The sequence below is a fragment of the Caretta caretta genome, chromosome 8 (genome assembly GCF_965140235.1).
Source record: "Caretta caretta isolate rCarCar2 chromosome 8, rCarCar1.hap1, whole genome shotgun sequence".
Classification (NCBI taxonomy): Eukaryota; Metazoa; Chordata; order Testudines; family Cheloniidae; genus Caretta; species Caretta caretta.
The window spans coordinates 6,757,253-6,785,014 of NC_134213.1; the positions used below are offsets into that span (position 1 = coordinate 6,757,253).

Here is a 27,762-nt window from a genome sequence, read left to right on the forward strand (position 1 = left end):
ACACAAACACGAGGGGTGTGTGTGTACATGTATGTACACACACACACACACACTCTCTCTCTCTCTCTCTCTTTCTCTCATGCTCATGCATACAAAGCCGTATGTGTGCACCCAGGTAGGGCATTTATACACAAATGCATAAACGTGCCCTTATATATGCAGGCATTTGTACCTGCACATTGGGGGGCAGAGGTACATGGGGGCCGGGGGGGGGTTAGCTATTGTGCAGCACTTCAAAGACAGACCGTGCCAGGGAAGTGCTAAGTGCCCTAGCAGGGGATACAAACTAATGCAGGCACTCGAGAAGGGAAGTTAGAAGCTTTCTCTAATAATGCCAGGGCAAAGGGGTATTTGATTAAAATCAAAGGCAACCAATTCATGATACATACAGGGAAATACTGTTATGCACTTCTTGTTTATTATCATTATTTTTGGAGTACATACGTGTACAGAGAACTTCGCAAAACACAGAGCCAGAAAAGGCCCCCTGCCCCAAGGCATTTACTGTGTCCAGTTTTGGGCCCCACACTACAAGAAAGATGTGGAAAAATTGGAAAGAGTCCAGCGGAGGGCAACAAAAATGATTAGGGGGCTGGAGCACATGATTTATGAGGAGAGGCTGAGGGAACTGGGATTGTTTAGTCTGCAGAAGAGAAGAATGAGGGGGGATTTGATAGCAGCCTTCAACTACCTGAAAGGGGATTCCAAAGAGGATGGATCTAGACTGTTCTCAGTGGTAGCAGATGACAGAACAAGGAGTAATGGTCTCAAGTTGCAATGGAGGACGTTTAGGTTGGATATTAGGAAAAACTTTTTCACTAGGAGGGTGGTGAAGTACTGGAATGCGATAACTAGGGAGGTAGTGGAATCTTCTTCCGTAGAGGTTTTTAAGGCCTGGCTTGACGAAGCCCTGGCTGGGATGATTTAGTTGGTGTTGGTCCTGCTTTGAGCAGGGGTTTGGACTAGATGACCTCCTGAGGTCCCGTCCAACCCTGATAGTCTATGATTCTATGATTCTACTCTAAAATTCAAATGAAGGGCAAAATAAAATCTGCAGAACTCATTGCTACAGGATATTCTGGTGATTAAACAGTACCGTTCACAAGCGTGGTAGCGATTTAGAGGAGTAAGAATAGTATCTGCAGGGTCAGCAACGAGAATCAAATTACAAGAGGATGCAAACTTCACAGGTCAGGCCTAAGCTGTTCACCAGCTGGGGTCAGGAAGAGTGGCTCCCACGCACGTCCGGGCTGTGGGATAGCACCGCACAGCAAGGTGCAGGGATGGAGCTACCTGAAGCCTCCCATTGGCCGCTTTGGGCTCTTATTTAGACTCACATCTGTGTAATAATGCCAAGGGGGGGGGAGGGTTGTTTCTTCAGCTCACGAGCCCCTCTTGAGGAGCTTTCGCAGTCCAATTTGTAGGAGGAGAGCACAGGAAAGACCCCCCCCACTGCAAACATACATGCTGCCATTACGGGTTGAGAGTCTTAGGCCAGTCATGGCTGAGCCCTGATGGGCCCTACCCAGCCCGGCCATTGGATCTGTGCATTCCAGCCAGCTCGGCTACAGCCTTCCGCTGCTAGGGACATTGGGCAAAGCTTTTCTCCAGCTGTTGATATGGGTTCAAATCCACCACTGGCTCAATTGACCTGGTGGCCTATGTACTCTAAGGCTCCCCGGCGGCACTCACCCCAGCAGCTAGTGACGGGGGGGGCGTTATTTCCCTAGTGTAGACGAGATTCCTGTAGCTGCCCATCCCGCCTATGTGGGGCTCTGACACTGACCATTCAAGCAGGGAGCGGCAGACAAAACCCAGCTGAATTGGGAGGGGGAAGCCAGGGGGACCCACACAATGGGGGATGCTCATTCAGCTTTGCTGCCACCTGGTGGCCGTTCCTTATCACTGCAGGTCTAGTGTTGGAAAGGCCAGAAGCCTAAGAACCCCCCTGGTGTGAGCCATTTGGGAGCGCTAGAGAACCCCAGACTGCCCCTGCCATAAGCGAAATGCACGAAGCCCAAGGACGTTCTTAGCTACCTTTAATTTTACCCCAAGTAGGTAGATGCTGCAATTGGGCCAGCTTGGACACCCAGCATCTGAGGGGGCTGGGGGGGCAGGGGGGTCACGCCTGGCTGGGTGGTTTGGGTTCGAAAGGACACAGGCAAGCCAGACTGGGTGGGATAATGCCGGCTTTATTTTCGAGCGTGGTATACGTGGTATATGTGGCAAAATGCGCGTCAAAGAGCAGCTGGCGAAGCAATGGCCAGGAGCGCCCGCCGTGGGCTCTGTGCGGAACACGTGCACCTGGGCACGCGACGGCCCAGCAGGCCAGAGCCGCTGGTCACACGGGGCTGGTGTGCCCTGCTTGAGCGGGTTCTCTTTGCAGTGTGGTGAGTAATGGACCCAGGCAGGCCAGCCCCTGCAGCACTCGGACGCCTGCTCAGTGGGGTCACGCAGCACCATGGTGATGAGGCTTTGGGACGGTCCACTGGTTCCTCCCAAGGGATCCACAATCCATGGGCCCCTTCCCCTGCTGGAGAAGTGGCACGCTCTGAATGGAGCCATTCCAGCCCCCTACCCTGCCCCCCCCTCCGGTGGGACTGCTCCCTGCCCAGCCCCCTCTGAATAACCCAGTTTAAAGGGCCCTCGCCCACGGGGCACTGGGGCTGGCCAGTGTGAAAGGGAAGCCCAATGTGCAGAGTGGGTCTGGATGAGCATCCCAGGGAGGAGCACGGAAGTCAGAGATGGAAAAAGCTAGTTACTAGGGGCCCTGCTCTAAAGCCCGTTCAAGTCACTGGATATCTTTGGATAAGCCCTTAGAGCAGGGCTGGGATCTGCTCCCCAGCGGAGAACATGCAAGAGCCTACAGTGCTCCAACCCTGGAGGACATTTCATCTCTGGTTAGTGAGCTAGTTGTGTCCCTGCACTAATGCCGGGCTGCACGTGTACTGGGGGGCCTGGCGTGTCGGAGAGGGGGGTGCCCAGCAACGTCATTCCGCACTGCCCAGCGCTAATCAATAATCAGTTAGTATTTATCTAACCTACAGCATCTAGCATTTAACCAGCTCTTGCCATGACACGCCCCATGGCCCATTTGGCTCGTGCTGTCCCAAGCGGCCAGGCTAAAACAACCCCCATTTCACACCTCCCTTCACTTACAATAACCTCTGCGGTGCCACTTCTCCCACTAGCCCTCTCCTCATCGTCCCGGGGCTCTTTCTGAAGAGCTTTCCAAGCCACACCGCTCCATGCCCCAGTGCGCCGCTCAGCCCGACAGAGCATCACCCCTTCTCAGCACTTGCCGACACATGCTCTGAACACCTACCTGTCCTCCCTCTCGCCACACACATCCTCCCTGCAGCAATGACCCAGCCCAGGCCCCCTCACTCCCAGCCACGGCGAGCTGTGCTTGCCTTGGCTTGGGACAGCACAAGCCAAATGGGCCGTGGGGCGTGTCATGTGCAAGCTGTGCTTGCCTTGGCCGTGTGATCGTCTCTGTGTGATCAGAGCGGGGTCCACTTCATTGGCGCTAAGGAGCCATCAGCCACAGGGTGTGCAGACATCACAGGGTCCCACCCAGAGGCTCTTTCTACCTCGTCCTAACAAACCTGGTAATAGTACATGTGATTTATAGCCAGGCTGGGGTTTGGTTTTGCTCTCCTTGCTTTGCTGCTGGTGTCAGATTCTTGCCTCTCACCTCTGCAGACTGAAATGCGCTCTGTAGCCCCAGGTTTCAGCATGGGTCAGCAGCGACATTAGCTTCCCCCACACATTGTGTCTCTAACCAGGACCTTCAGGGGACAGTCACCAAATGGCACCAATAGCAGCCCTGTGGCGTGAACCGCTGTCCATGAGACGTTGCACTGGGACCCCACATTCTTTTTATATGAGCCAGTAAACCGCTCCCCAGTGAGAAAGACTTTTGGTCTCTCCTGGCCTGGGTGTCCCCTCACAGCAGTAACCTGGAAGCAAAAAAACTCTTCATGTTGTTACCAATCCTTGGAGACACCCAGCCCCACAGGGATGAGTTGGCTGGTAATGTCCTGGGCACTTTAGCTGATGACCAAAGCCCTGTGTATCTGAGACGGTGCTCTCTCCCTCCCAGCCCACTGGCCCCTCTCCGCAACCTGCCCCACTTCCTTGCACACCTTGGAGCAGGGCGTCTGGGCTAGAACAGAGCTCTGGCTGTCCCCTCGTCCCACTTCCTGCGAGCCGCCCCTTTGATGTGTGCACCCACATTCCTGCAGCCCTATGGGGGTGCTAGAGGGCGGAGGGGAGCTGGGGAGAAATGGACAGGAGTTGCCATGAACATCAACTTTTGTGAAACCTTGTTTTGGCTTGTTTAGGGATGAAAAAGTAAAAAAAAGCCTCATTTTCGGGGTCTTTTCTGAAACATTAAATGGGACGTTTCCAAAGAAACAAACCCGTGCCCCAGAGATTGCCCTGGGGGAGTGAGGGGGGGACATTTTTTCTTGAAAAAAATTTCACGTTAAAAATTCCGACTGGTTCAAAGGGCTTCCGCAGTTGCCCCAGCTAACCCCTAGAGGGCTCCACTTTGTGGACTGTCGCCTCCTCCTGGGAAAACGCGGGCCAAGCCCGGGGCTGTTCCCTGGGGGGTGCCAGGCGCTCCCTGGCGGGTGCCAGGCACTCCCTGGCTGTCGCTCTCTCTTGGCTTCATTTGTTTCCATGCGCCCAGCAGAAGCTGGCCCTGAGCATGTGATCCCCCCGCTCCCATGCCATTCCTTTCGTGAAACCAGAGCAGCAGAAATGCACCCGGGGGGCTTTGGGAGGCCAAGCGGCTGCGGGGCAGGACAGGAGGGCGGAGATCTGTGCACGGATACGGTAACTCCCCGGGCGAGCTGGGCGCAGCTCGGACACCTGGGTTCGCAGAGGCAAACCTTTCCTCCACTTGCTCCCTGCAGAACAGGGGCCCGGTGAGAGTTGCGGAGTTTTTGCTCTGGCTGGGATGAAAGGATGCAAATCCACCTGTCTGGGACAGGCCTGAGCGCGGCCCTCTCCTGCCTGCACCCCATCTCCGGGTGCCCCAACTGCCCCTGGTATGGTGGCGTGGCACCTAGCGGCGCCTTACCCCTTGGCGTGCAGGAGTTCAGCAACATCAGTGCGCCAGGAGCATGAGCCAGGCAACTGTGCAGCCCCAGCGGCTCCCCACAAACCCACCCCGCAGGACCTGTGATCAGCACCAGGGGCTAGAAAGCCCAGGGGCTGGGAATGGGGAGAACGCGAGAGCGCTGTGTCCCACTGAGTGCAGACGGGGACGGGCCGCCCTCCCTGGGCTCACCTGGCATTAAAGCCGGGCACACTCCTGCCTTGAAAGGTTAGAGTAATAAAAAGACAGGATGGCCAGCTTATCAGGGGCAGAGAGGGTAACACCTGACACTGCTCTGTGCCCCCTGCCAGATCATAGGCTGCATGCCACGCTGCCAAGCATACAAAAGAGAGAGTGGGGGGACCAGCCTGGGACGGGCAGGAGGGGCTGGGCTGGCCAGGGAAAAAGCAAACGGGCTAGGACGTTGGTTTTCTTTCCCCAACACTCTGTGCGTGGCCGGGGACCATGATGCTGCCGAAGCTCAGTGGAGAAGCTCTGGCTGCTCTGGGAACCTGCCGCAGTGAAATACCGTTGTGCAGCAGGGTCAGCAGAGCAGTCTATAGCCTAGGCCAAATTCAGATGCCCCCAGTCTCCCCTCTAGTTTGCAGCAGCCTCTCTCGGAGACTGTCTATCAGCTAACGAGGCTGATGATTCACCCGGTGACTCCCTGCAAACAGCCCCTGGGCCAGACGTGCCGCCGCCGACTCCAGAGCCCCATGGCCAGGTAGATGGCAGTGCCAGGCCTGGCCCAGTGACAGGACAGCACGCGTGCCTGTCTGTGCCTTCACCTAGAGCCGACCCGGACAGGGCCTTGTACCTTCCCAGGGGCCTCCTCCCCAAGTCCCTCAGCACCGCTCCAGTGGGCTCCTTTCAGCGCCTCCTCACACCCAGCCGGAGCGCTGCAGGGCAGGGGGAGTCCTTCCAGGGCCGAGACAGGGCCTGGGACCCATTGGCTCCATCCATTCTGCCGCAGGCCACTTGCTAAGAGGGAGCCCACCTCCAACCTCACCCCCTGCTTCCGCTGCTTGGGTCTCGGGGTTGTTCAGGGCTCAGACCCCCAGGCAGGGTCCAGGAGGCCACAACAGCCAGAGAGGGCGGCTGCACATGCTGCATGGCTCTAAATCTCTGGTGGCTCCACCAAGGCCCCTTGGACAGGCCTCCCCGGCATCTGTTCTCCAGGAGCCGGCTTTAGCTACAGCCAGCTTGGCAGGGGTGCGTGGAGCACGGTCGTGGGATGTTGGTTTGGGGCGTAGGCTTTGGTCACAGTCCCGCGGCGGGGCGGGGAACACCAACTCCATCATGCCCTGCCTGGGCGCTGTGGATCAACCTAAGGCACAACCTGCCCCCCTGCCAGGGGAACTCCGGCTCCCCTCCGGGACTTGAGCTCCTAGACTCGCAACGCCTCCCTCGAGCGCAGGGAGCCGCCCTGCCGGCGGAGCCCTGTGGCCGCGGGGTGGGAGCCAGGATTTTGCTGTTCACTCCCCCGAGGCAGCTCCAATCTCTCCTGGGCTCTGGCAGCCCTGCTCTTCCCCTCAGGCAGCTGGAAGCAGGCCTGATCCATGACCTCTGCAGAGCACACAAAGGAAACAATGGGATTCAGAGGCAGCAAGCTGGAAAGCCCACGGCTGGCGGCCTCCCAAGTCCCCTCTGGCCACTCGCTGTCTCTCTGCTGGGGATTACGCGGCCGGATGGACAGTCTCGGGGCTGCCTGTCCGCCGTCTGTGTCCCCTTCGTCCCGGGAAGAACAAAAGCAGCGCCAGGCTCCCTAGATGTCATTGCTGGCTCCAGTCCAGCCGGGAGAGCACAGTCTGGGAAAGCAGAACACATGCAGGGATAGAGTTATGGGATCAGCAGTGGTGTTGGCTTGGGGCAGGAGCTGGGGGAGTCTGGATCCGGCAAAGTTAGCGGGCACCATCCCGCGGCTGGCTGTCGCAGGCCAGACTGCCATCTGCAAGGTCCCTGCTCTCTGGTGCGCTGCCTGTTGACTAAGCTCCTGCCCCGTTCTAATCCCGCAGCAGGTTTGGGGAGAGGTGCCGCGGAGGTGGGGAGAGAGAGGGACTTGTTATCATCTGTCCCCACAGCCCACAGCATCCTCCCCCCGCTGCGTGGCTTGGCACCCGCAGGACTGGGTGCTGGTGAGTCCATGCATCAATTCAACGGGCTCCAGATGCATTCTTGCTCACTTCACTTGTCTCCTCCTGGCCTAGGAGGTGCAGGGCGCTTCCGAGGGCAGGCGGCCCTGTTTCAGTCGCACGCTCCCGTTCCAGCCCCGGGGGCAGATATTAAAGCTGCGGATCCCAGGAGACTTGACCCCAGAGTCTTCTGAGTCGATGGACACATCCGAGTCCGTGGGGGACCTGGAGGTGTAAAGCTTCACGGGGGACCTCGCTCCCGCAGGGGGCGACTGCACTGGGCGAATGAAAGTCGGCGAGTAGGAACCCAGGCTCCTGGGACTGGTACAAGAAGATGCGTTGGCTGGTAGCACCCCAGCGCCGGCGGGTGGCACGAGAATCCTGTGGCCATCTGTCCAGGTGGCTTTTGGAGATGGCACTGGGTTCCTGTAGGTTGGAGAGTGGCTGCCTGTGGTTCCAGGGCTGCTGCCAGCTGCTGCATTGAGCGCTGGTGCCCCGGTGTTTGCAGGTAATGTGAAGGACCTGTGCCAATCCGCCCTGGCTGTGCGTGGCGACTGCAGTGGACTGATGTAGGTCGGGGAGTGGCTGCCCAGGGTCCTTGGGCTGATGCAGGACGAGGTGTTGAATTGTGGGGTCCCAGTGTTGGTATGTCTGTGCCCATCCACCCTGGTGGCTCTCGGAGACCGTGGACTCGGGGAGTGGCTGTCCAGGGCTCTTGGGCTGCTGCATGGGGATGCGCTGGCAGGTGGTGCCCCAGTGCCGGCGGGCGGCGTGAATGGCCTGATGCCGTCAGTCCCCAGGGCTTTGGGAGAGGAGCTCTTCCTCCTGGCAGCATTGATGATGTTCCTGGCGAGCCGGGCCTGCATCTGCCGGCTGGCCTTGGGCTCTGCCTCCTGCCGCAGTGGGGAGAGGGACCTCTCGCTCCACGATGGTGACATGGGAGGAGGGGGGCTCCTCACACTGGCTGCTCGCAGGGCCTCCGCAGGCCTTTCCTCAGGCTCTGGCGTCGGGCTCGCCCACCCCTTGAAGGGGCTCGGGTGGGGCACCAGCCGCGGGGTCCAGGTCAGGGAGGCAGGCAGGGACACTCTTCTTTCCTGTAGGGGGAACACAGAGCACGGCTGAGTGTCAGGCTGACAAGGGAGGCCAGGGCAAAGAGCCAGTGAGGGATCCTGGAGACCAGAGCATTGGACTGGGAGTCGGGGCTTCTGGCCCCACCACTGACTTGCTGTGTGACCACAGCCAAGGCTTGTGACCTCCCGGGGCCTCAGCTTCGCCGCTGGTAGAGTGGATAATAACACCCATCGCACTGGCAGCTCTGGGGCCGACCTGTTAATAGCTGGCAAGGGCTTTGAGCTCCTCAGATAGCACAGAAGGGCAAACCCTTCCTCCGTCTCCTTCCCCCTTAACCCTGCCCCACCCCGCCCATCCCTCTCAGCCAATGGCAGGGGCAGGTTGCTAAATGTGATGGCATGCCAGGAAGCCCTGCCTTCAAAAGGCGGGACTTCCCAGAGTGAGGCCACACACCTGGCCAATCAGCACCTCCCAGCCAGGCAGGCTGTGTGCCGACAATGCTAACCTCACCCACTTGACCCCTGCTAGCAGAGACGAGACCAGCTCTGCCGTGGCTCTTCCCCAGCCCCGGCTTCAACGCCGCCTCCTTGGAGCACGCCATGTGCTCAGCGTCGGAGGAGGGCTGTGCCGCGGGGAGGTGGCAGCTGGGCGGTGACTGGGTTTTGTTAGCACCGTGGGCCCATTTATTCCATCCCGGAGATCGGGAGAAGCAAACCACACATCCAGGCATTTTTAGCCAAGAACATCCTGCTTTCTTCTGATGCCCTCATCTGCCCGGCAGGGACTTGGGCTCTGACGCTGTGCCCCTTACTCACGCTGGGTAGCGCTTGCTCTGACCGCCTTGGGACTACGCCCCCGAGTCGGCGCTCCCAGCCTGAGCGAGGGCTGCAGCACCAGGGCCTCCCTTGGGTCATGTTCAGTACGTATCGCCTCCCTTGCCCCTTTATAGCCGGGTGCCCATTAACCACCGTCGTGCTGCATTGCTGCTGTCTCCTGGGGCCCTGCGTAGCTCCCCCTCCTGGTCCCGTTCTCAGGAGGAGCGCTGGCTTGGCACGTGCCAGGCTGTCCCCAGAGGCATGACACCCAATCATGCTCTCAGCGTCCTCAGTGCATGGGGAGGGCTGGCCACCTGGGGTAGCCCCCTCTTGGCAGCAGGGAACGGAGCAAATGCTGCCCTGCTTCAATGGCTGGAGAGATGGCATCCAGCCAAGCTAACGGAGGGGGATGCAGAGGACGGGGGGGGGCAAACAGGACGGCCCATCATTAGGTTGTTCTTATTCTGCTCGCTCCTCCCTCCATGCTGCTCAGAAGCACAGAGGCCTCTTTGACAAGCGGGTGAGAGCCCTGTCCCACAGGCTGGCCAAAGGGAGGGAAAGCCAGAGACAGGAGCCTAGCAGGACAGGTCTGAGCAGGGCATAGGTGCCCAAGGAAAGCGACAGTGAGGCAGGGCTGGGGCCTGGAGCACCGGGTGCAGCTGGGACAATGCTTCTTTGGTCCAGTCAAGCAGGAGGAGACAAGAAGCCAGGGCCAGGGCTTTCCCATGGGTTGACCCTGCTCCTGCTCCCAGTGAGCTCGTGGGCAGCGGGACAGAGCTCAGCTCTGGGGCCCTCGGCCTCATCAAAAGCCCAGTGGAGCCCTTCCATTGACGTCAATGGTCCTTGGTTTAGGTCCCCTCTGTGCCCCCCTTCCCGTTCCTTCTGCAGTGCTGGATCCATGCGCCCCGGCTCGCTCTCAGCCCAGCTCATGCTCATGCCTCCTAATCCCTGTGCCCTTGGCATGGGACGTGCTCCAATTCTGTTCCTAGCCCGCGCGCTGCACACGGGAGGTCCAGCACCCCCAGCACGCCATCTGTAGGCCTGCTGCATCATTACAGCAGAGACTCGGCCCCAGGGCGCTGGGCTCAAACACCTAGGGATGGTTTAATGTTGGCCTGGGCCATGCGGGAACGCTTGGGTCTATCTCACTGCTGGTCCCGACAACCACCTGAGGCCCTTCCTGCCACCTTCTGCTGCTACCACTTGTTCCTGAGCCTTGGCAACACGTAACCTCGGCTGTGCCAAGGATACGCAGCCTCCAGCCCAAGCTCTGCCTCCGACCCTGAAACGGCTCCGGGTTGGACACTCCTGCGGAGAGTGGTTCAATTCCCTTTAAAGGCAATACTCCAGCTTTCTGGAGGTCCTGTCTCCCAGCCCAGGAGCTGCAGAGGGCACCAGGGCATGGGGCTGAAATGCCTACCGGGCCCGATGGGACCCAGCTCAGCCACAACCCAGACAGCATTTGTCAGCTGCTTTCTGACTAGACTCTCCAGCTATCTAGCAGGGAGAAGAGCTCATGGCACATGGGTACCCCCTGCAGGTGCAGCCGGGGCTGCCACGCTGGGCTGGTGTGAAAGAGAACGAGGACAGACTGAAAAGTTTCATCGAGTCACACAATAAAAATCCTCCCTCCTCCAAAACCCAATTCCCCCGCCCTGGTCTGGCCTTGCCAGCCAAAGGGAACTCCAGAGGAGCATGCTGGGGCGTGCCCTGCCTCTGCAGGGGCATCCAGGCCTGGATTTGCAGTGGGCACGTTCAGTTGAGACTTGGAATTGTGCTGAGCAATCTCCCCTGCAGCTGACGGTGGGCAGTGTCCTTGGGCCACTCCAAGGGGCAACTCTAGCCCTACCAGTGACTAATGTCGATATAGTCGTGGGCGTGGATGTGTGTCTGTGTATGCCCCTGCGTGTGCACACATGTGCCTGTCTGTGTGTGGGCACAAGGAGGTGAGATTTCAGCAAATGTAGACAGACCCAAGTCAGCTTTCGTCAAGCTCGCTTGCTAAAATAGCCGGGAAGATGCATTACCATGGATCAGCATGGGCTGGCCACCCGAGTACATACTCAGGATCCCAGGTCGGATGGCACTCAGACAGCTAGCCCATGCTGCTGCAGCTTCACAGCTATTGTGAGCAAGCTAGCTCACTCCAAGCTAGCTCACGCATGCCTACAGAATTGCGGCAGGAACTGGCGACTTTTAGGTAGCGTTCCAGCCAGAAGCAGGGTGGCACAGATTCACCTTGGGTCCTGTCACTCCTCCCTGACTTCGCTTTCCTCTTCAGGAGCACTCAAATAGTCAGGAAGATCAAATTTCAAACTAAGTCAGGGAAACATCACAACAGCAAATCAACCAAGTACCAGAGTGGTGTATAGCGTAGGAGTGCTGGGGTGGCTTTTCGGAGACAGAGACCCTGCCCTGTGCCACCCCACTGACTTCACATCCTAACCCGCGTTTACACAGCACTTCTGATTCCAAAGGCACTCCCAATGTTTTACACCCAACGGGACAACTCTGCGGCTGGAGTAAATTGACACAACTCGGTTGACTTCGGGGAGCTTTGCTGATTGACACCAGCGGAGGATCTGGCTCTATGTGTACAGAGCGAAACAGCACGGGGAAGCCGAATGTACTTAGTCACTAGGCATGTGGTTGGGCGAGGGCATCACCAGGCCAACTTTTGCCCAAAATGCATGACGGGATGGTTGATTGCCTGTCACATCTCTCTGGGCCCATGACAACAGGGTTGCCCTAAATTACTCCCTTAAATGACCTAATGTGCTTCTCCATACATAGAGTACCACCAAAGCCAATACCCAAGGATGGCAGAGCACAAGAGGCCCCTCCCCACCACACCTGCTGCCTCCAGGGGGGTGGTGATGGAGGAGGAGGGCGTTGGAACAGAGAAGCTCCTTGGGGCAGGGACAATCTTTTGATTCATTATCTGTACAGCACCAGGCACAATAGGGTCCTGGCTCAGGGCTGGAGTTTCTAGACACTCCCACCAAACAAATCATAAATAATAACCCTGAAGCTACAAGACAGGCCTGTTAGTTTTGCTACTCAGTGTGTTGAGATCCAAGAGGAAAGAGCAGAAACAGACGAGAGGTCTGTGCATGTAGTCAGAGCCAGTAAAGAAAATGGACGCAGAGGAATTAGAAGCACAGTCGAAAGTAACCTTGTTAACATGGAAAAAGTGGAGAGACCAAGTGAGCTACAAAATCTTTACTAGCGTCCAGCCCTGGGTTAATTCAGCAGCTGGGATCGCAGGCTAAGTTTCCAAAACACATGCTCAAAAGTGCAGGGAAGGCACCGAACTGGTGACAGCTTCCTCTCTGCCCAGTTCCTTTCTCTGGCACGCTCCTTCAGCTGCATTTGTTCCAGGATGTGCTGTGAGTCACTGGCCCATCCCTTCCCCGGGAAGAGCCCACCAATCTGACACTGCCCAAACCCATGATCTAACGAGGAAATGAGGTTTGTCCAGGTGCTGCAGCAGCTAAAGGCCTCGTCTAGCTGGCAAGCGTGCCTGGGCTTCCTTGGATCACGGTTCTGGCTAGTGAGCCTGGAAATCAGCCTGGGAGCAACCTCTCCAACTGCTGGCTCAGAGCAGCTCCAGTGATGACAGTGGAGGTTACCCACATCCTGTGGCCCCCTGTGCCTCCCGCAGCTTGTGTCTCCCTGGAACAATCTAGCCAGGGAGCTGCCATGCACTGTACCGTAGCTATCCTGTCACTGCACGGCAGTAAACCCCTCCCTAAAGGATGGGCCAAGGGCCCAGGCCCTGCAGCCATCGCTCAGACCTAGAGCGGGGAGAAGAGTGAATAACATTCTCCACCCCACAGTCAAAGATTTCATGAAACTCATTGACTACATTATTTGACGAGTATCGTTTGACCATCTCTACCTGGATCAAATGCCCTGTGCAGCCAATGGGGGTTTGACCTGAGTAAAGACTGCAGGATGAGCCTCTTCCCCTGGAAAAACCCAGCTCTTCCACAACAGCCCGTAAACACCCGGCTAGCCCATGAGATTAACCCTGTCATTGTCCCGCTCTTCCACAACACCTGGTAAATACCCAGCTATTGGACCCTGTAAATGCCCTCCTGCCATATGGTAACCATCCTATTGTTCCATCCCGTAAGTACCTGACCTGCCAACACCCTGCTACTCCATGGGCACTTGCCTTATATGTAAATCTGTTTCCATTGTCTAGCCTTTGCCTTGTCGCTTCTGGCCTTTGCCTCTACATGGCCCTCACCAGTGAAATGGCAGGTAGCAGGTACAGTAAGCGGTACTGGCAATTCCCAAGGACTGTAAATAACACATCATCATTTTGCCCTGTATGGTAACGTTTCATTACCCTGTCTGCTCCTGATGTTGATTCCCTGTCAGGAATTGGTTCACCAGCGTCCCTGCTTGGGAATGCTGACTCGAGCTTTTCACTGTTTCCACCCTGGCCTGGCAAAACAAGGTGTCAGCCAGGCTAGTGGGATCACAGAGAGACAAGGCAGGTTAGATTGTAGCATAAATAGTGTCCCAGCTGTGGGAATTTTGCATGTTTATTTTACTAGCAAATCACCTAACGGAACCTGGCTGTAAATTACGGTGCATGCCCAGAGACACACTATAAAGTGCTAAAGCTGTCGGTTTAACTGGAGACCTTTCCTCCAACTGCTTTTTAACAGAACAATTCTTGCCACCGTTCTACATAGCTGTCAGTTTTCTTATCCCTGACGGTTATTTTGCAGGTTGCCTGCTTTCCCCTGTAGCAGCCTCTCCTGTGTGTGTGAATAAACCCCTTGCACGACTAGGTGTCCGTGAAAGGGCTTTTTCTCTTGCATTCTAGTATATGAAGCAATATCCTGCAAACTGCAGAGCATTACATTCCAATGTGAGTGGAGAGTGCTTCGGACATTTGCAAACCTGAATCCCTACATTAAACCTGATATTTAGTCAACTAAATATAAGGAATAAAAGAGACCTGATTTGCAGAGCTAGGGCTGGTCAAAAATTAGCTGGTCAAACTGGTTTTCAGTGGAAAACTGGGGTTTTGACTCAGTGAAATTCTTCCCCATCAGTGTTTTCTTTCCATGGAAAATGTAGAGGAAAACTTTTTTCCAGCTTTCCCTGAAAATTTACCCAAATCCCCCTTCCATTTTCTGACCACTTCTACTCAGCCCTTACATCTCCCATTGACTGCAGTGGGGCCTGTGAGGGCTAAGCACCTCTGCAAATCAGATTTAGATTTAGATGCCTTGATTTAGATGCCTCAATATGGATTTAGGTGCCCACCTGTAGGCACCTAAATCCACCTTTGGTTGGAACATTTTGGCTTAAACAAATACATTGCTATGTCAGTTTTCGAGCCCTAGTTAATCATGCTCTTGGCCAGCTGAGGAAACCCAGTGACACCCATTTGAACCTTGTTCCTGGAATCTCGTTAAGCTGCACTGATGCCTGGGAGACCCGCTGTGGATGAATACGAGACTTGGTGTGTGAACGCACAACGTATTCCGGAACAGAGGAATAACACAGCCCCAAATGCACTTGGTTTGTTGATTTGAGGAGTGTGATAATACTTGCTAGTGCACAAGTGTGGGTCCTGCAGCGGCTAGGTTCTGCTCCCAGTACATCCAGAGGAACTCCGCTGACTTCCCCTGACACCCGAGATGACCATCTGGCCTAAACCTTTAATAGCACGGAAAAACCCATCCTGTGGCCCTAAGCTGTCCCTGTGGCGGGCCTCTCACAGCTGCTGTGCCATCTTTAACAAGAAAGCACTGTGCCCTCCCCTACGCACCCCAGCGGGCTAGTGCAGAGTGGCTCCAGGACCAATGCCACCCCCTCCCTGTTGCAGAGGCTAATACCATTGACCCTACAGAGTCCCAAGGGAGTACGAAGTGCCCCCTTTCTCGTACACTGAATAGATCTGATGCTAATTCTTTGCTGGGAAGGGGACTAAAGGACAGGCGGAGACTAGCAAGGTTCTCCTGTCATCTCAGTGCTGCAGTGGTGCTCCCTGTGCTCTGGGGGGGACCTCGAGTGATGCTGTTAAACTAAGGAAAAGAACAGAAGAAAACAGGAGAAACATCAGGAGCAGGAGAAGAAAGGAGACAGAAATGGAAATGCCACTGCCCCCCTCTGGGAAGCCCTTTGGTAAGGTGCACATGACAGAGTCAGTGGAGAGGAGAGGCTGCAGCTGAATGGCCTGCGAAGTTGCAGAGAGGACACGCAGAAGGCTTTGCAAAGCGGAGGTGGAAATTCAGAAGGCGAGAAGAAGGCTGAGCCAGAGGGTTGATGCTCCATAACGTTGCCAGACAAGGGAAAAGAAAAGGCACCAGAGTTCCTGCTGTTTCAGTGAAGCTTCTAGTAATGATCTTCTAGGGTCTGCACACTGGGGCTCTTATTAAACTCAGAGGATGCATCTGCTGCTTCTCTCTCCCTCCAGAATCCAGTCTGCAAAACTGTCCAGCTCTCATTACATGGACTGGGCTGGGCTGGCTCAACAAGCATCTAGCTCTCTCTGTAGGCTTTAGGCTACACGGCACTCCTCCTCCCCTGGCCTGGCCCTGCATCAGATACAGCCCAGACTCTGCTCCTCTTGCTCAGTTCAACATCCTCAGGACCATAATGAGCCAACAGCTGGCAGAGGAGGGCTGGCTACAGAAGGGCACGTTCTTTGCATTCAAAACCTCCAAGCTATTGGTTGGTTAGTTTGGGTTTGTTTGGTTTTCTGCACATCAGTCACCAGTTAGACATGATTGTGGCCAGTTGAGGAACCCCAAAAACACGCATTCTAACCCCATTACTTGAAGTAAAAAGAAGGTTTCCACACCTGGGGTTCAATCCCTGCATTCCTGGTGGAATAAGAAGGTCTCGGAGCTTGGAAGACTCCTTTGGCTCTTGGTGACAAAACTCTGGAAGGGGATGCAAAGGGAGCTTCTGGTGGGGCACTTGTTCTGATGTCTTGGGCAATAAGCACAGTCCCAGAGGCTGGAGAAAGAGGACCATATGTTGGCCTGCTTGAACTTGACAGAGCAGGAGAATGAAAAACAGGGGAAGGTGTCAAGGGAGACGTTGGGCACGAGGTATGTCTCGTGTAAGAATTAGAGTTGGGAAACACGGCATGTGGCGGTGGTGCCCCTCTTGGCAAAGACCTCACCGGTTCTTTAGCTGGGGATAGGATGAACAAAGATGATTGGAGCTGGTATGGCTGCTGCTTTGAGATTTCCAGCTCCTGTTGGGAAATCTCACTCTCCGCGACGTTGCTGTTGTACAAAGATGCTGGGGGAGTTTTTGATGACCTGGCTGGACTCTTGGGTGGGTGTTTGAAGACCATGGGTGTTACATGAATATTGGAAGCATACTTCCAGGATGGAGGCAGAGACATGGTCGGCGAAGGTGACCTGGCCAAGCCAGGGTGTGCTGGGGACTCAATGACATACTTCTCCATCCTTGACTGCCTTCTGGCAAACAGTTCAGCTCCTTTTCCTTTCGCTTCGGTTAGGTTTTGATTGGGTTTCATTTGAGGCTTAGGCTGTATGCTTGGGGACTTCAGGCATGAAGACCACTCTGGGGCATTGTCTGAAGAATCCCGGTGAAGCCCACCTTTCAGTGCATTCTGATGCAGAAAGTTGGAAGCTTCTGCCCCAAGAGCAAATGGTTCTTCCTCTGGGACTGGTTCTCCTTGCTCCTTCTGCTTCTTCCTTACATCTGCATTCTGCACTAAGTTCAAAAGATCTGGGTTAGGAGCCACCTTTGGCTTTTCAACAAAGGTGAACATGGATTTTTTAGTTGTTCTCCGGGTTACGGACTCCTCTAATATTCCTGTTTTATGCAAGGGTGTAGATCTGCTTTCTCCATGGTGAGGCCCTTGCAGAATGAGAGGCTTCTGTTCTGCACTAGGATACAAGGCTGAATACGCAGGAGGTGACCTAACCCTAGTTACTGGAGGTGGACTGAACAAGGTCTCTGCATAGGTGGGGGGCGGAGGAAGTTCTACCCCAGGGCTTTTCTCCGTTGGTTGGCTTGTTGTAGCTGATGATTGAGTCCCAAACGGTCTTGCTGTTCTGTTCTTCACTGGCATTGGTTTAGCCAAAGTGAGGTGAACTTCATAATATTGTTTATTGGGCCCCCCATTCCACTCTTTGCCGGTAACCGGAACAGCCGTCTCTTTGCTGGCATCCCGAACAGCCGTCTCTTTGCTGGTAACTGGAACAGCCGTCTCTTTGTCAGTCATGGGCACATTCTGCTCTTTGTTGATAACTTCTCCATTCTGCTCCTTGTCGATAACTGGGGCCGTCTGCTCCTGGATGAGAACTGGTGCGTTGTTCTCGCTGTCATGTTCATGCTCATTGGCGCTAGGTTCTTGCACTCCGTTGGTTGCCACCTTTATGTTCTCCTTTAAGTAGATAGTTAGAGGGACCTGCTGTATGTCTCCACTAGGAGACTCCTTGAGGGACGGCACTGGGATTGTTTGGGGAAGGATCTCCTCACTTTTGACTTCATTCTTTGGCGGGGACTGTGTTTTCTCTAGGCAGGTGTTTTCCTCATATTCTTCCATGTTGCCTTTAAGGATCTGCAGTCCAGGGGCTTCCGCGCAGAGTAATTCTTTCAGTTCTTTGCTGCCTTCTAAAGTCTGTCTCAAATGCAGCAATTTCCCCTGGTTTGGGAGGCTGCACTGAAGAGCTCTTGGGCTGCCTCTTGTGGCTGCTTCCTCCCCACTTTTTCTGGTGCTTGCCAAAGTGAATGCATTCACTCTCTGCTTGCGCCTGTTGAAGAGCAGCACACCTTTGGAGTTTGAGCTGGGTGGGTTCGTTAGTTGGGCTGCGATTTTCTGGCTCCTGGCTTTAGCCTCTTTCAGCTCCTTCTCTGAGAGACTGGCACTCCTGGAGAGATCTGGAAGGAGAAAACAAAGATAGGATAGTATGAACAAGGAGGGACCAAGGAGCCTGAAGAATGCAAAACTCCATTTATCTCTGCTTATTTACTTATACACACACACCTCCTCTCTGCTCACGTTGGACAGGACGAATCTTGCATTTGAATCGCTTTCCCTACTGCTGTGAGTCTCTAAAACTGAGTGAGCTAAAGCCCAGTACAGAAGCCAACAAAACACTAAAGCCGGCAAGAACTCAACACACATCAAAGCAAGATGCTTTGAGCAAATCAGTGACAAAATCCCCCCTGCCTTGTAGTTTAGGAACAAGAGGGCGGCAGGGGGATGTTGACCAAACATGCTCCCCTGTAGGTACGTGTGGAGTATAATGGGGATTGCACTGCAGGGACAATAAACAAAGGGCTGTGGTGCAGATCCTGGAAGATGATGGAATTTAGGAGAATTAGTCTTCAAAAAAAGGGAGATCTAGGTGGCCCCTCGGGTGACTGACAGCTGCAGACTGCATCCTTGGATAGCCGTGAGGACTGAATGGGGGGTGTTGCAAGACTTTCCATTATAGCACGGAAAATTAAATCCCTCGCACTGCAACTCAAGAAGTATCTCTTGTGTGTGGTGGGGGAGGGGGATATTGAGCCTCTATTGTGGAGCGTCAGAGATCCTCCTTCTCTCCCCATCTCCCTAGCCCTATGTTGCAATGACGGTATTTCCAGCTGGGGAGCATGGGATAGGGCTCCATCTAGATCCTGTCCATGATGCTCCTACATTTGCTAGCACGGTAGCTGCAGAACAGGGGGTGCACCCCAGTGGGGTGAGGTGCATCCAGCCCCTGCCAGCCTGTGAGCCACTGAGTATAATGGAACCTACTGGCGTGATGCCTCCCGTTCCATCCCCTGCCCTGCAACCCCCTCAAAGACAAGGTTTCAGAACACTGGTGAGAAACGGGATTTTGAACAGAATGCAGGTTGGAGCCATCGTTGCAAGGCAAGGCTGTGCTGTGCAATTATGCTGATTTGCAGTAACGTTCAGGGATACAGATGAATACCAATAGCCAACAGCCCAGTGCAGCAGGCTCAGAGGGGAGACAGAACGTGGGGACGGGGCCTGTACAGTTTGTCTTCTCCACCGCATGGGAAGTGGCAGGGACAGGAGATTTCCCAATGGCAGCCCCCACATCACCACTGGTCTGGGCTACGCAGCATCTTCCAGGATCTGAACCAAGAGGCAGGTGGCTGCTCCAGCATCAGGAGGGTCTATAGGGCTGTTCCTTTCACACAGAGGGATACACTCAGAGAAAGGAACAAGCCCTGGAATGTCTTAAGAACACAGGTAGCTCCTGGGTCATCAAGTCCAGTCTACTGCTACAACTCAGTCATAGACCTCCATTCGCTGGGGTCCAGGTTCTAGCACCCTGCAAGGTGGGAGGGTCCCAGAGCTCGGGCTGCAGCCTAACCCTCTACACCACAATTAAGCAGCTCCTTAGCCCGAGCCCCGCAAGGCCGAGTCAGCTGGCACAGGCCAGCCGCGAGGGTCTATTGCAGTGTAGACACACCCTAGGGGCCTTGTCTGGCAAGGAGAAGAGCAACAGCCGGAGGTGCTGAGCACCCTCAACTCCCACTGAGTGGAGAGATTCCCAAGATGGCACCCTGCTGTCTGCAGCCCTGAGAGGTTCACCCGGCAACAGCCATACTTCATCGTTGTGCAGCCCTTTCAAACGGGGAGTCGTTTCTTGCTCTGCGTGAGCGTGTTCCCCAGCATCACAGCCTCCGCTCGCTTAAACTAGGCCTTTGCCTCAACACTGCAACTGGAGGCAGCCTGTACCTGGTGGTTGGCACTACCCATACACTAGAGATGAGAAATCAACGCGAGCCTCCGTCCCCAGAGATTAACATGCAGGAGAAGCTCCAGAGGTTTGGTCCAGGGCAGCACAAAAAGCCTGGATGCTTCTCGGCACCCTATTGGCTTAGAGACGGGACTGGCAGTTTAACCCGGGCAGTATTTCTTGGATGCTTTCCAGCACTCCCTGGCTCCACGGGATCCTGCAAGAATTGTCTTGTGTTGTTACAACAATTCCACTTCTGGCCCCAGCTAAAAGCAGGAAGCGCCTGAGTTGGGTGGGGAATCAGTTTATAAAAGATTCTCCGAAGTTCTGCCAACCCTGGGAAACTTCAGTTCAGGCACAGGGCACCGTTTCACCCATCCCTGCTCTCGACCCCGGGCAATGCATTGCTGGGGGCTAGCATCCGAGTGATAGGGGGCAGTGGGGGGTAACTGCATTGGTTATACATTGCCGTGGAGCGGGCAGTCAGGGAACTAGATCTATACCAGACGTACATAGTGGGTGGCTTTAATGTAATCAAAACAAGCAGACAGGAATTGGAACAGAAGCCTTCTGATCGCGTTATGGGAAGTCTACCCCTGGCTGCAGCAGTCTGGCAGCTCCCATCACTTTCCATGCCTGTCTGCAGAAAGAAGTGAGCTGTTGTCCATGTGAACCTGCTTGGGAGAGCACCTCGCTGCCTTCTAAGACCATGCATTGCTTTTGGGAAGACAGAAAAGCCCCTGATTCCTTCACTTCTTGCAACATAACAGTGACTTTGAAAAACAAACAACAAAGACAACCACTGGGTGATTGCGTCCCTGTCTTCTTTCTAGTGTGTGTGTCGAGCTTTGCTTTATGGTTGCAGTGACTGTATTGGAAAGGAATTTATTGAAAGACTTCAAAAGGTTTCAGGTTGCAGTTCATTTGGTTTCAACCACCCTGCACAAACATGCTCAGAGCAGGAACTTGGCTGGCTCTGAACTATCTCACAGACTCCCCTCGCTCTTTAGACTGTCCAAGCGTTGGCTGACCACAATGCACGCAGCCGACATCAAGTTAGGAAAATAAACCCTGCTTTAGCTGGAAATGTCACAGCAGCACCCGTGGGTAACCCCTTGGGTGACCCCTTGGGTGGCTGATGAGCCCTGTCACTGCAATGTTTTGTTGGGTTTTGAAGCAACACAAGAGGGCAGCGTCTGCCGCGAAAGCTGTATATGTTTTGGCCTGTCAGATGCAGCCTGAAGCAGTGGCTCAATCTAATTAAGCCACAGGCTTCCTAGAATAGCACCCACTTAGCTCCATGGAAGTGCTGAAAACATGCCAATTGCGTGACTCTTAACCCACCGAAAATCCATTCATGGGCCTCTGGGCTCTTCAACTGTTGGACAAAAGGCTGGATATGGGTCAGAACAAAAGCTGTTAGCCAAGTCCAAAAGGATGTGGAATGACATGGAATGCATTTTCTCTGGGTGAGCAATTTCCTAGGAAGCAGTGTTCTGAATCTCCCATGATTTAACCCAGCTGATTAGAGGAAATATCAGAAACAAAGTGCAGTCATAAAAAGTTTACAGCCAAATGGACGACATTCCTAATCTGGATAGCAGGGTCGATGCTGCAGAGCCTCTGTCTGGGCAAAGACTATTCCCAACTCAGAGTCCCCATCCCACGCGGGGATCAAAATCATGCTAGCCGCAATTAGGGCTATACCCAGCTATTGCTAGCAAAGTCCCAGCACAGTTCCTATGGAGAGGGAATTTCTTCAGACAAAATATGCTACCGACTACCATCCTTGTGAGGGAAACCGTGCTAGAAGCCGCTGCAACTGTCCACAATCACACGACCATGGCGGCAACTTGTACTGTTCCCATCCCAGCATGGATCCCTGAGCCTCAGAAAAGAAGCTGAGTCAACCTTTGTGTAGCATAGTCACTGGCTCCTCTCATTACAGGCTGCTTTCGGAGCTCCCGCCTCTTCCCTTCCTTACATGGGGGGAATCCGAGGTGACGGGGCAGCAGCAGGATCGCAGAGTGGGCCGGAGGATGGCAAGAGGAGACACAGCGGAATGTAAACAGAGGGAGAATGAAAGAGGGAGGAAAAAAGAGACTGATGGAGGGAAGGTGGGGTGGAAGGAGGAATAGGGAGGAGGGCCAGGAAGGGATGTGGCTGCTTCCGAAGGCATCTACCACCACCCTGGTGTTTGAAAAAGACAGATGGGCCCATGAAGTTCAGAGCAAGAGCTGCCCTTCTCCGAAGCTTGAGGGCGTTTGATCTTGGGGCTGGTTTGGGTCCATCTCAGTCATGTGAGGGAACGGTGCCTGCCCCAACGTGACCGTCGCTTACACGCATGCGGGCACAAGTTCCTGCCTTGCTAGGGCATGCCATGGCACCCTGTTACCCCCTGTGGGCCTGGCCTGGTGAACCTTGAATCTCCTATCTCCCTGAAGGAGGCATCTCCCAGGCAGCAGCAGGAGGAGGAGGAGCTGAGAACCCATCTCTGATATCAGCTTGCCTGATAACCACCCCCTGCCTGGAAACCAGGGTCAGTGGGAGTCTGAGAGGCAGTGTCTGTCTAGATGAAACATGTAGCTAATGCCGGCTGACAGCTGGGCTCCACTCCCCTGTGCTGGTTCTGCTCCCGCTCTCTCTCCCCATCAGACAGGGTAGCCAGCTGAAGGGGCACCAGCAGCCACAAACTCCAATCCAGATGACTAAGGGATGGGCCATCCCAACTGCTGGGGTTGGGTTTTTTTGCTTGGTATCCGAGGCTTCCAGCACAGGGAACGGTCACAGGTTCCACCCTGCCTCCCTACCCACATCAATCTGAGAAATTCAGCATCAGGGGGGTGCTGGTCCCAGAAAAGACACCACTCCCTCTTTGCCCGGCAAGGGATGCTGAAGGAGAAGTGGCAGGAATGGGTCTATTTGGGTGGGGCAGGCTGAAGCAGAGGAGACTCGATCAGACTGCACGCCAGGGTGAGCAGGGCAAGCACGTCTCCTGTTTCCGTGGGTAAGAAGCCGATCGCCTGCAGGGTGCAGGAATCTTCCCGACCCTAACAATTGCCTTCCTCCCATCACCGCCCACTGCTGGAGGTCGTCACACCATGGGTCTGGCCATTCCTGTATTCTCTGGAAATTACAGATCATTGCTGTAACACCCCAGAGGGAGGGAAGTCCTGCAGACTGAGGCTTGGTCCCTGCCAATTGTCACCCTTTTATTAGCTCCCTTGCAACCATGGGGTGGCCATCAAGCTCCAGCTGAGGGGACGGGAAGGGAATTCCCGACAGGCTCTGGGACCTGGCATGGGGCAACACTACTGAGAACACAAGGAGACTCTCTTTCTCTCTCCCTTGACTTCATGGATCTCCCGGACGCACCCAGGGAGCAAATGGCGGAGCTGGGGACCCAGCCCAGGGCAGCACAAGGACAAGAGCGGCTGGAGTGACGTTGCACGTTCAATGGCTGTTGGCTTTGTCAGTGCCTTTTGCACCTGTTCGCCTCTCCTTGGTCGGTCCCTCTGCCAGTGCACCTCAGTCCTGACCACCTGCCTCTCCTGCTAGCCCTGAGCCCATCCCACCCCAGCTCTGCCAACACATGGCAGTCCTACCAACAGTACCACACTACCTGCTATTCCAGTCCTGGGCCACCATGCCGAATGGGCGGCAAGCTCTTTGGGGCTAGGGCCATCCTCTCCTATATGTTTGTACAGCACCTGGCACAGTGGGGTCTCGAGCTACCGCAATACAAACGTTAAACAATATAATAGCAGGGCTGGATTGGGATTCTTTGCTGTGCCTGTAGGGCAGTGAATGAGGGGCTAGCCAATTCTGATTTGTGGCCTAGCTCAAGATTGCAGCTGAGATCTCCAAAGGTGAAAGGCAGGTGTATCCCCACCCACCGGCTCCCAAGTCTCCAATCTCCGTAGATGTTATAACAGCAGCCAGCACGCATTCAGCTTTGCAAGATCCCTCTGTGGGGAGGCATCCAACTACCACTCACCAGAGAGCACCGTACCCCCTTGGCTGAGCTCTGCCCATGCCCAGCCCTCAGCGTCTGCCTCCAGCAGGGAAAGGAGCGTTTCCGATCACACCGGAGTGAGTTCACGGAGACGCAGGGTGTCCCACGAAGCAGAGGGGTTTGCTGTAAGCGCGTCAGAACAGAGCCACGAGCTAGTCCCTGCTGGGAACCCCATGGGCATCTCTGTTTGAGCTGGAGGCAGATGAAGGCCAACAATCACGGCCTTGAACCAAAGCTCCACAACTCCCAAAAGCCACGGAACGTGCTCTGATCTCTCCTCAGAGCTTATTCTGAGGAATCCATGGTAACCGCCCAGTGCTGCTGGCGAAAGGAGGGAGTGGGCGCATGCATTGTATGCTGCTACCAACCCAGCGCCCCCAGTTCAGGCAAGCACTTACGCACGTGCTTAAGTCGATGCTGCATGTTTAAAGCTCAGGGCACACTTGAGTGCTTCAGGGTCAGAGAGCAGGGCTGGTACTTTGGGGCAGCTCAGACTGCACAGAAATCTCACATGCAAAGGGTTAAAATTCTCCCTCTCTCTCATCCTTTGCAAGAGACCAGCAGCCCCAAGGGACAGGGGTCTGGCCATGCTTTAGGGGTGCACATAACCCATAACGGGCAATTGTCAGTGCCAAAAACCATGCTCTGCTACTTAAGCCACTCAGCTGGGCTACTCTGGGCATGTGCTTGGTAGCCTATTGCCTGGGCTTGGTTATTGGCCTTAAGCCGCGCCCTCAGGCTGCCATAGCCCCCAGGCAGGTGGCAGCATTGCCCCATTATAATTAAAGTGGGGGTGGGGGTTGAAAAAGAGTATAAAAGCCAGTGATGTGGGGGGGGAGATGTCGGGGCTTTCCATTGGCTCTCCCCTTCCAATCTGTGCCCCCTGGATAAGTGGGAGCCTGTGTCATATGGGGCTAGACTGAGCCTTCCGGCTCAGCCCTGAGGAAGGGGTGGTATTTGGCTGTGCCCCCCAGGAGGGACTCCAGGAAGCAGCTGTTACTTAGAGACACAAGCCTCCCGTGTGTTACTTCACCCCTTTCGCCGACACCCTACCCCTGCACTAGGCACCCAGCTAGCTATGGAGACCAGCAAATGGGGGGAAGGGGGGGCAGAGAGTCAAGGCTTCTCCCACCCCCTGCCCTCTCTGCCCACGTGCCCAAATTGGAGAGTATTAGGTGAGCAGCCCTGCTCTCCCCTCTGCAGCCGGAGCCACAAGTGAAGCAGCTGTTCCTTGGGTCAGCAGGGAGTAAGGGGAACCCTCGCTCCCCTTTAATTTACGGCACAGCTGATCAGGGCCTGGGGATAATCTAGCCATAAATCAGCAGCAATTTACTATGATAGCTGAGCAGATATTGACCTATGGAGAGTGTGTGAGTGTGTGTGAGTGTGTGTGTGTGCACAGGTGTCTGCACAAGTGTAAGGGAGTTCCATGTGTGTGCATATAGGAGGAGTGTAAGGGAGGGAAAGACAGAGGGAGAGCAGGTGTGTAGGAGTGTAAGGGAATTCCATGCGTGTATGTGTGTGTGCAGCAGGAGTGTAAGTGAAGGAGTGTGTGTGTGTAAGCATGTAAGGGAGTCCCATGTGTGTATCTGTGTGTGCATGCAGTAGGAGGAGTGTAAGGGAGGGAATGTGTGTGTGTGTGTGTAAATGGGAACTCCATGCATGGTGCCGGCAGGGATGCTCTGGGCTGTTGCTGACACTAAGTCCAGCTTCTCTGATCATGTCTGAAGTTAACTCCCATTCGTTTAATGTGTTTTTCATTTTCTTGCCTTCTGTGCTGGTTGGGACCCTTCCAGGCTATTTTAAGCAGTGGTTCAGACTGTAAGCCTACCAGCGAAGGAAGGGCTGCATTACTAATCCAACCCTTTCAGAGAGCTCAAAGTAAGAAGACAGAGAGCTCCAGCGAGGGAACGCTGGTCTGAGCTGGGAATTTCCTTTTCATCCCACACAAACCTGCCCCTCGACTCAGCGTGAACCGGCTGGTGGAGACTCCCCTGACTCAGACAGGCCTCGTTTCCTAGCAGGAGTTGTTTGACCCCCTGAGGAGTTGAGCAGCTACGGCACAGCGAAGCCGAGTGAGGGGCACGGGAACGGCTGACACCTCCCCGCTGGGAGCTGCACGCGAGAGAGATTGAGCTTATTCCTGTATTATTTCTATACCGTCTCTCTGAAGTAAACAAAGCCTCGAAACTATGGTCGTGCGCTGGGCTCTGCCTCGGTTAACACACACTCAGAGCTCAGCCCTCCTGCCTTGCTCTGTCCTATTTTCTGTTGTAACCCCTGCTGCGTCTCGTCTTAATTTAGGGTTCCATGAGCAGCCCAGGAGACGGAAATCAGTGGGACTCCTCAAGGCGTACGGTACTATTCCATGAGTAAGGAATCAGATATGCCTCCTCTCTGCATGTACTTCACCCAGCACTGTGGGGCCCTGATCCCGGGGTCTGTTATTGGTTACCAGCCTGCCAATGAGTGCACTTCTAGGCCTTATCACCAACACACAGCGTAAAGCCTGTAGTCATCCATTTTTGGCTTATATCCCATTAAGGCAAATTAGTTCTGCCAACTTGTCCTTGTTCTCCAACACCACATTCAGGACCGGCCAGGGCGCTGTCTGGGGAACTCCCTGCCTCAGGATGTCTGTCTGACTCCCTGCGTGGCTGCGTTCCAAAGCCATTGTAAACCGTTCCTGTGAGGTCAGCGATTCCAGGAACGTAGAATTCTCCCAGGTCTCATCTCACAGTCTGTGCAGCTGGGTGGGGCCGGAGGTGGCAATCCATAGCTGGGACGAGTTGGGGTGAATGAGTGTGCTCTTTGCAAAACGCCATGCGGTCCTCCAAGGTGGTTGCTGGGCATGAGCCCAAGCCTGGGTCTCCCATGCCCAAGCATGCGCAGCCTCTGGCCGCGAGGAAGCATTTAACGCAGGGAGGAGTGAAGCCCCATGGAGGACCTGGGATTTCCCACTCCACAAACCAGCAACAGTGCTGTGAAAGCCAGCCCTGCCCCAGAAGCCTCGAACGGGAGGGGGATGAGCAAACAAACCGGAGTTGGGCAGAGAGCTGTCAGGGAATCCTGCAGAAGGCGAAGGGACATGAGCGGTGCAGGAGCAGTGGCTGCTGCTGCAGGGACACAGTGGGCTGAGAGCTCTGGGCAGGGGAACAGATCCAGGGAGCAGCCAGAGCATGGCCCCAGGGGGCCTGCACCGCACGGTACCTGAGAATCAGTCAGAGCCCAAAGGGAAGGAGACCCCTGATTGGTGACTGAGCGGGAGGTGTGGGGCAGAACCACGGTCCTCTTCATGTCCCATGTGGGCAGACGGCACAGGGCCGTAGGTTGCTGCGGTTGGCAGGGGGCAGGACTGCCTGAATCGGCAGCTGAGCGGTCGACCCAAGGCCGGACCCAGCGGAGAAGGCCAGACCAGCACGAGGGCGATGCTGGCAGAGACCCAGCCTCAGCCCACTCGCGCTGTACAGAGACCGGAGCTGGGGCAGGCCCATCCACCCTGGCCCGCTCGGCTCCAGTGAGGCTGACAGGTCTCCACCCAGCCATGAGTATCATTGTTGGGAGTTTATTCAGCACCCCCCATGGGGACGCCTCAGGTTTACTCCAGCAGTGGCTTTGGCCCAGCAGTGCTGGGGGCCCTCCACAGATGGGGAGGTGTAATGCAGCAGGGGGAAGGGTAGACTCTCACCCCTCCGCCGCCATAGCCACGCAAACCCAACCAAAGGAAGAGGCGACACCCACCGCGGCTGGAGCGTGTGTCTCTTTGCTCTCGCAGCCTAGGCAGCACGGCACTTCTGCGTGTTCCTCTCCGGCGTCGGCCACACCTTAGCACAACCTGTCTGGCTCTGGCAGAGGGATCGTCCCCAGAGCCCTCGTCACGTCATGGCAGACAGGACACCCCTAGGGG

General features: G+C 55.3%; 1 protein-coding gene across 2 annotated transcripts in view; it reads right to left on the reverse strand.

Annotated features, from left to right (window-relative positions):
- Positions 1-396: 396 nt before the first annotated feature.
- The window catches only part of SYNPO (synaptopodin), a 90,597-nt gene continuing 63,231 nt past the window's right edge, over positions 397-27,762 (reverse strand). For both annotated transcript variants that reach the window (XM_075131247.1, XM_048861344.2), the window contains 2 exons: positions 15,958-18,020; positions 397-8,333 (listed from right to left, as the gene is read on the reverse strand). In XM_075131247.1, coding sequence (XP_074987348.1) covers positions 7,311-8,333; positions 15,958-18,020 — 3,086 coding nt within the window. In that variant the 3' untranslated portion in view covers positions 397-7,310. The remainder of the gene's footprint in view (positions 8,334-15,957; positions 18,021-27,762) is intronic.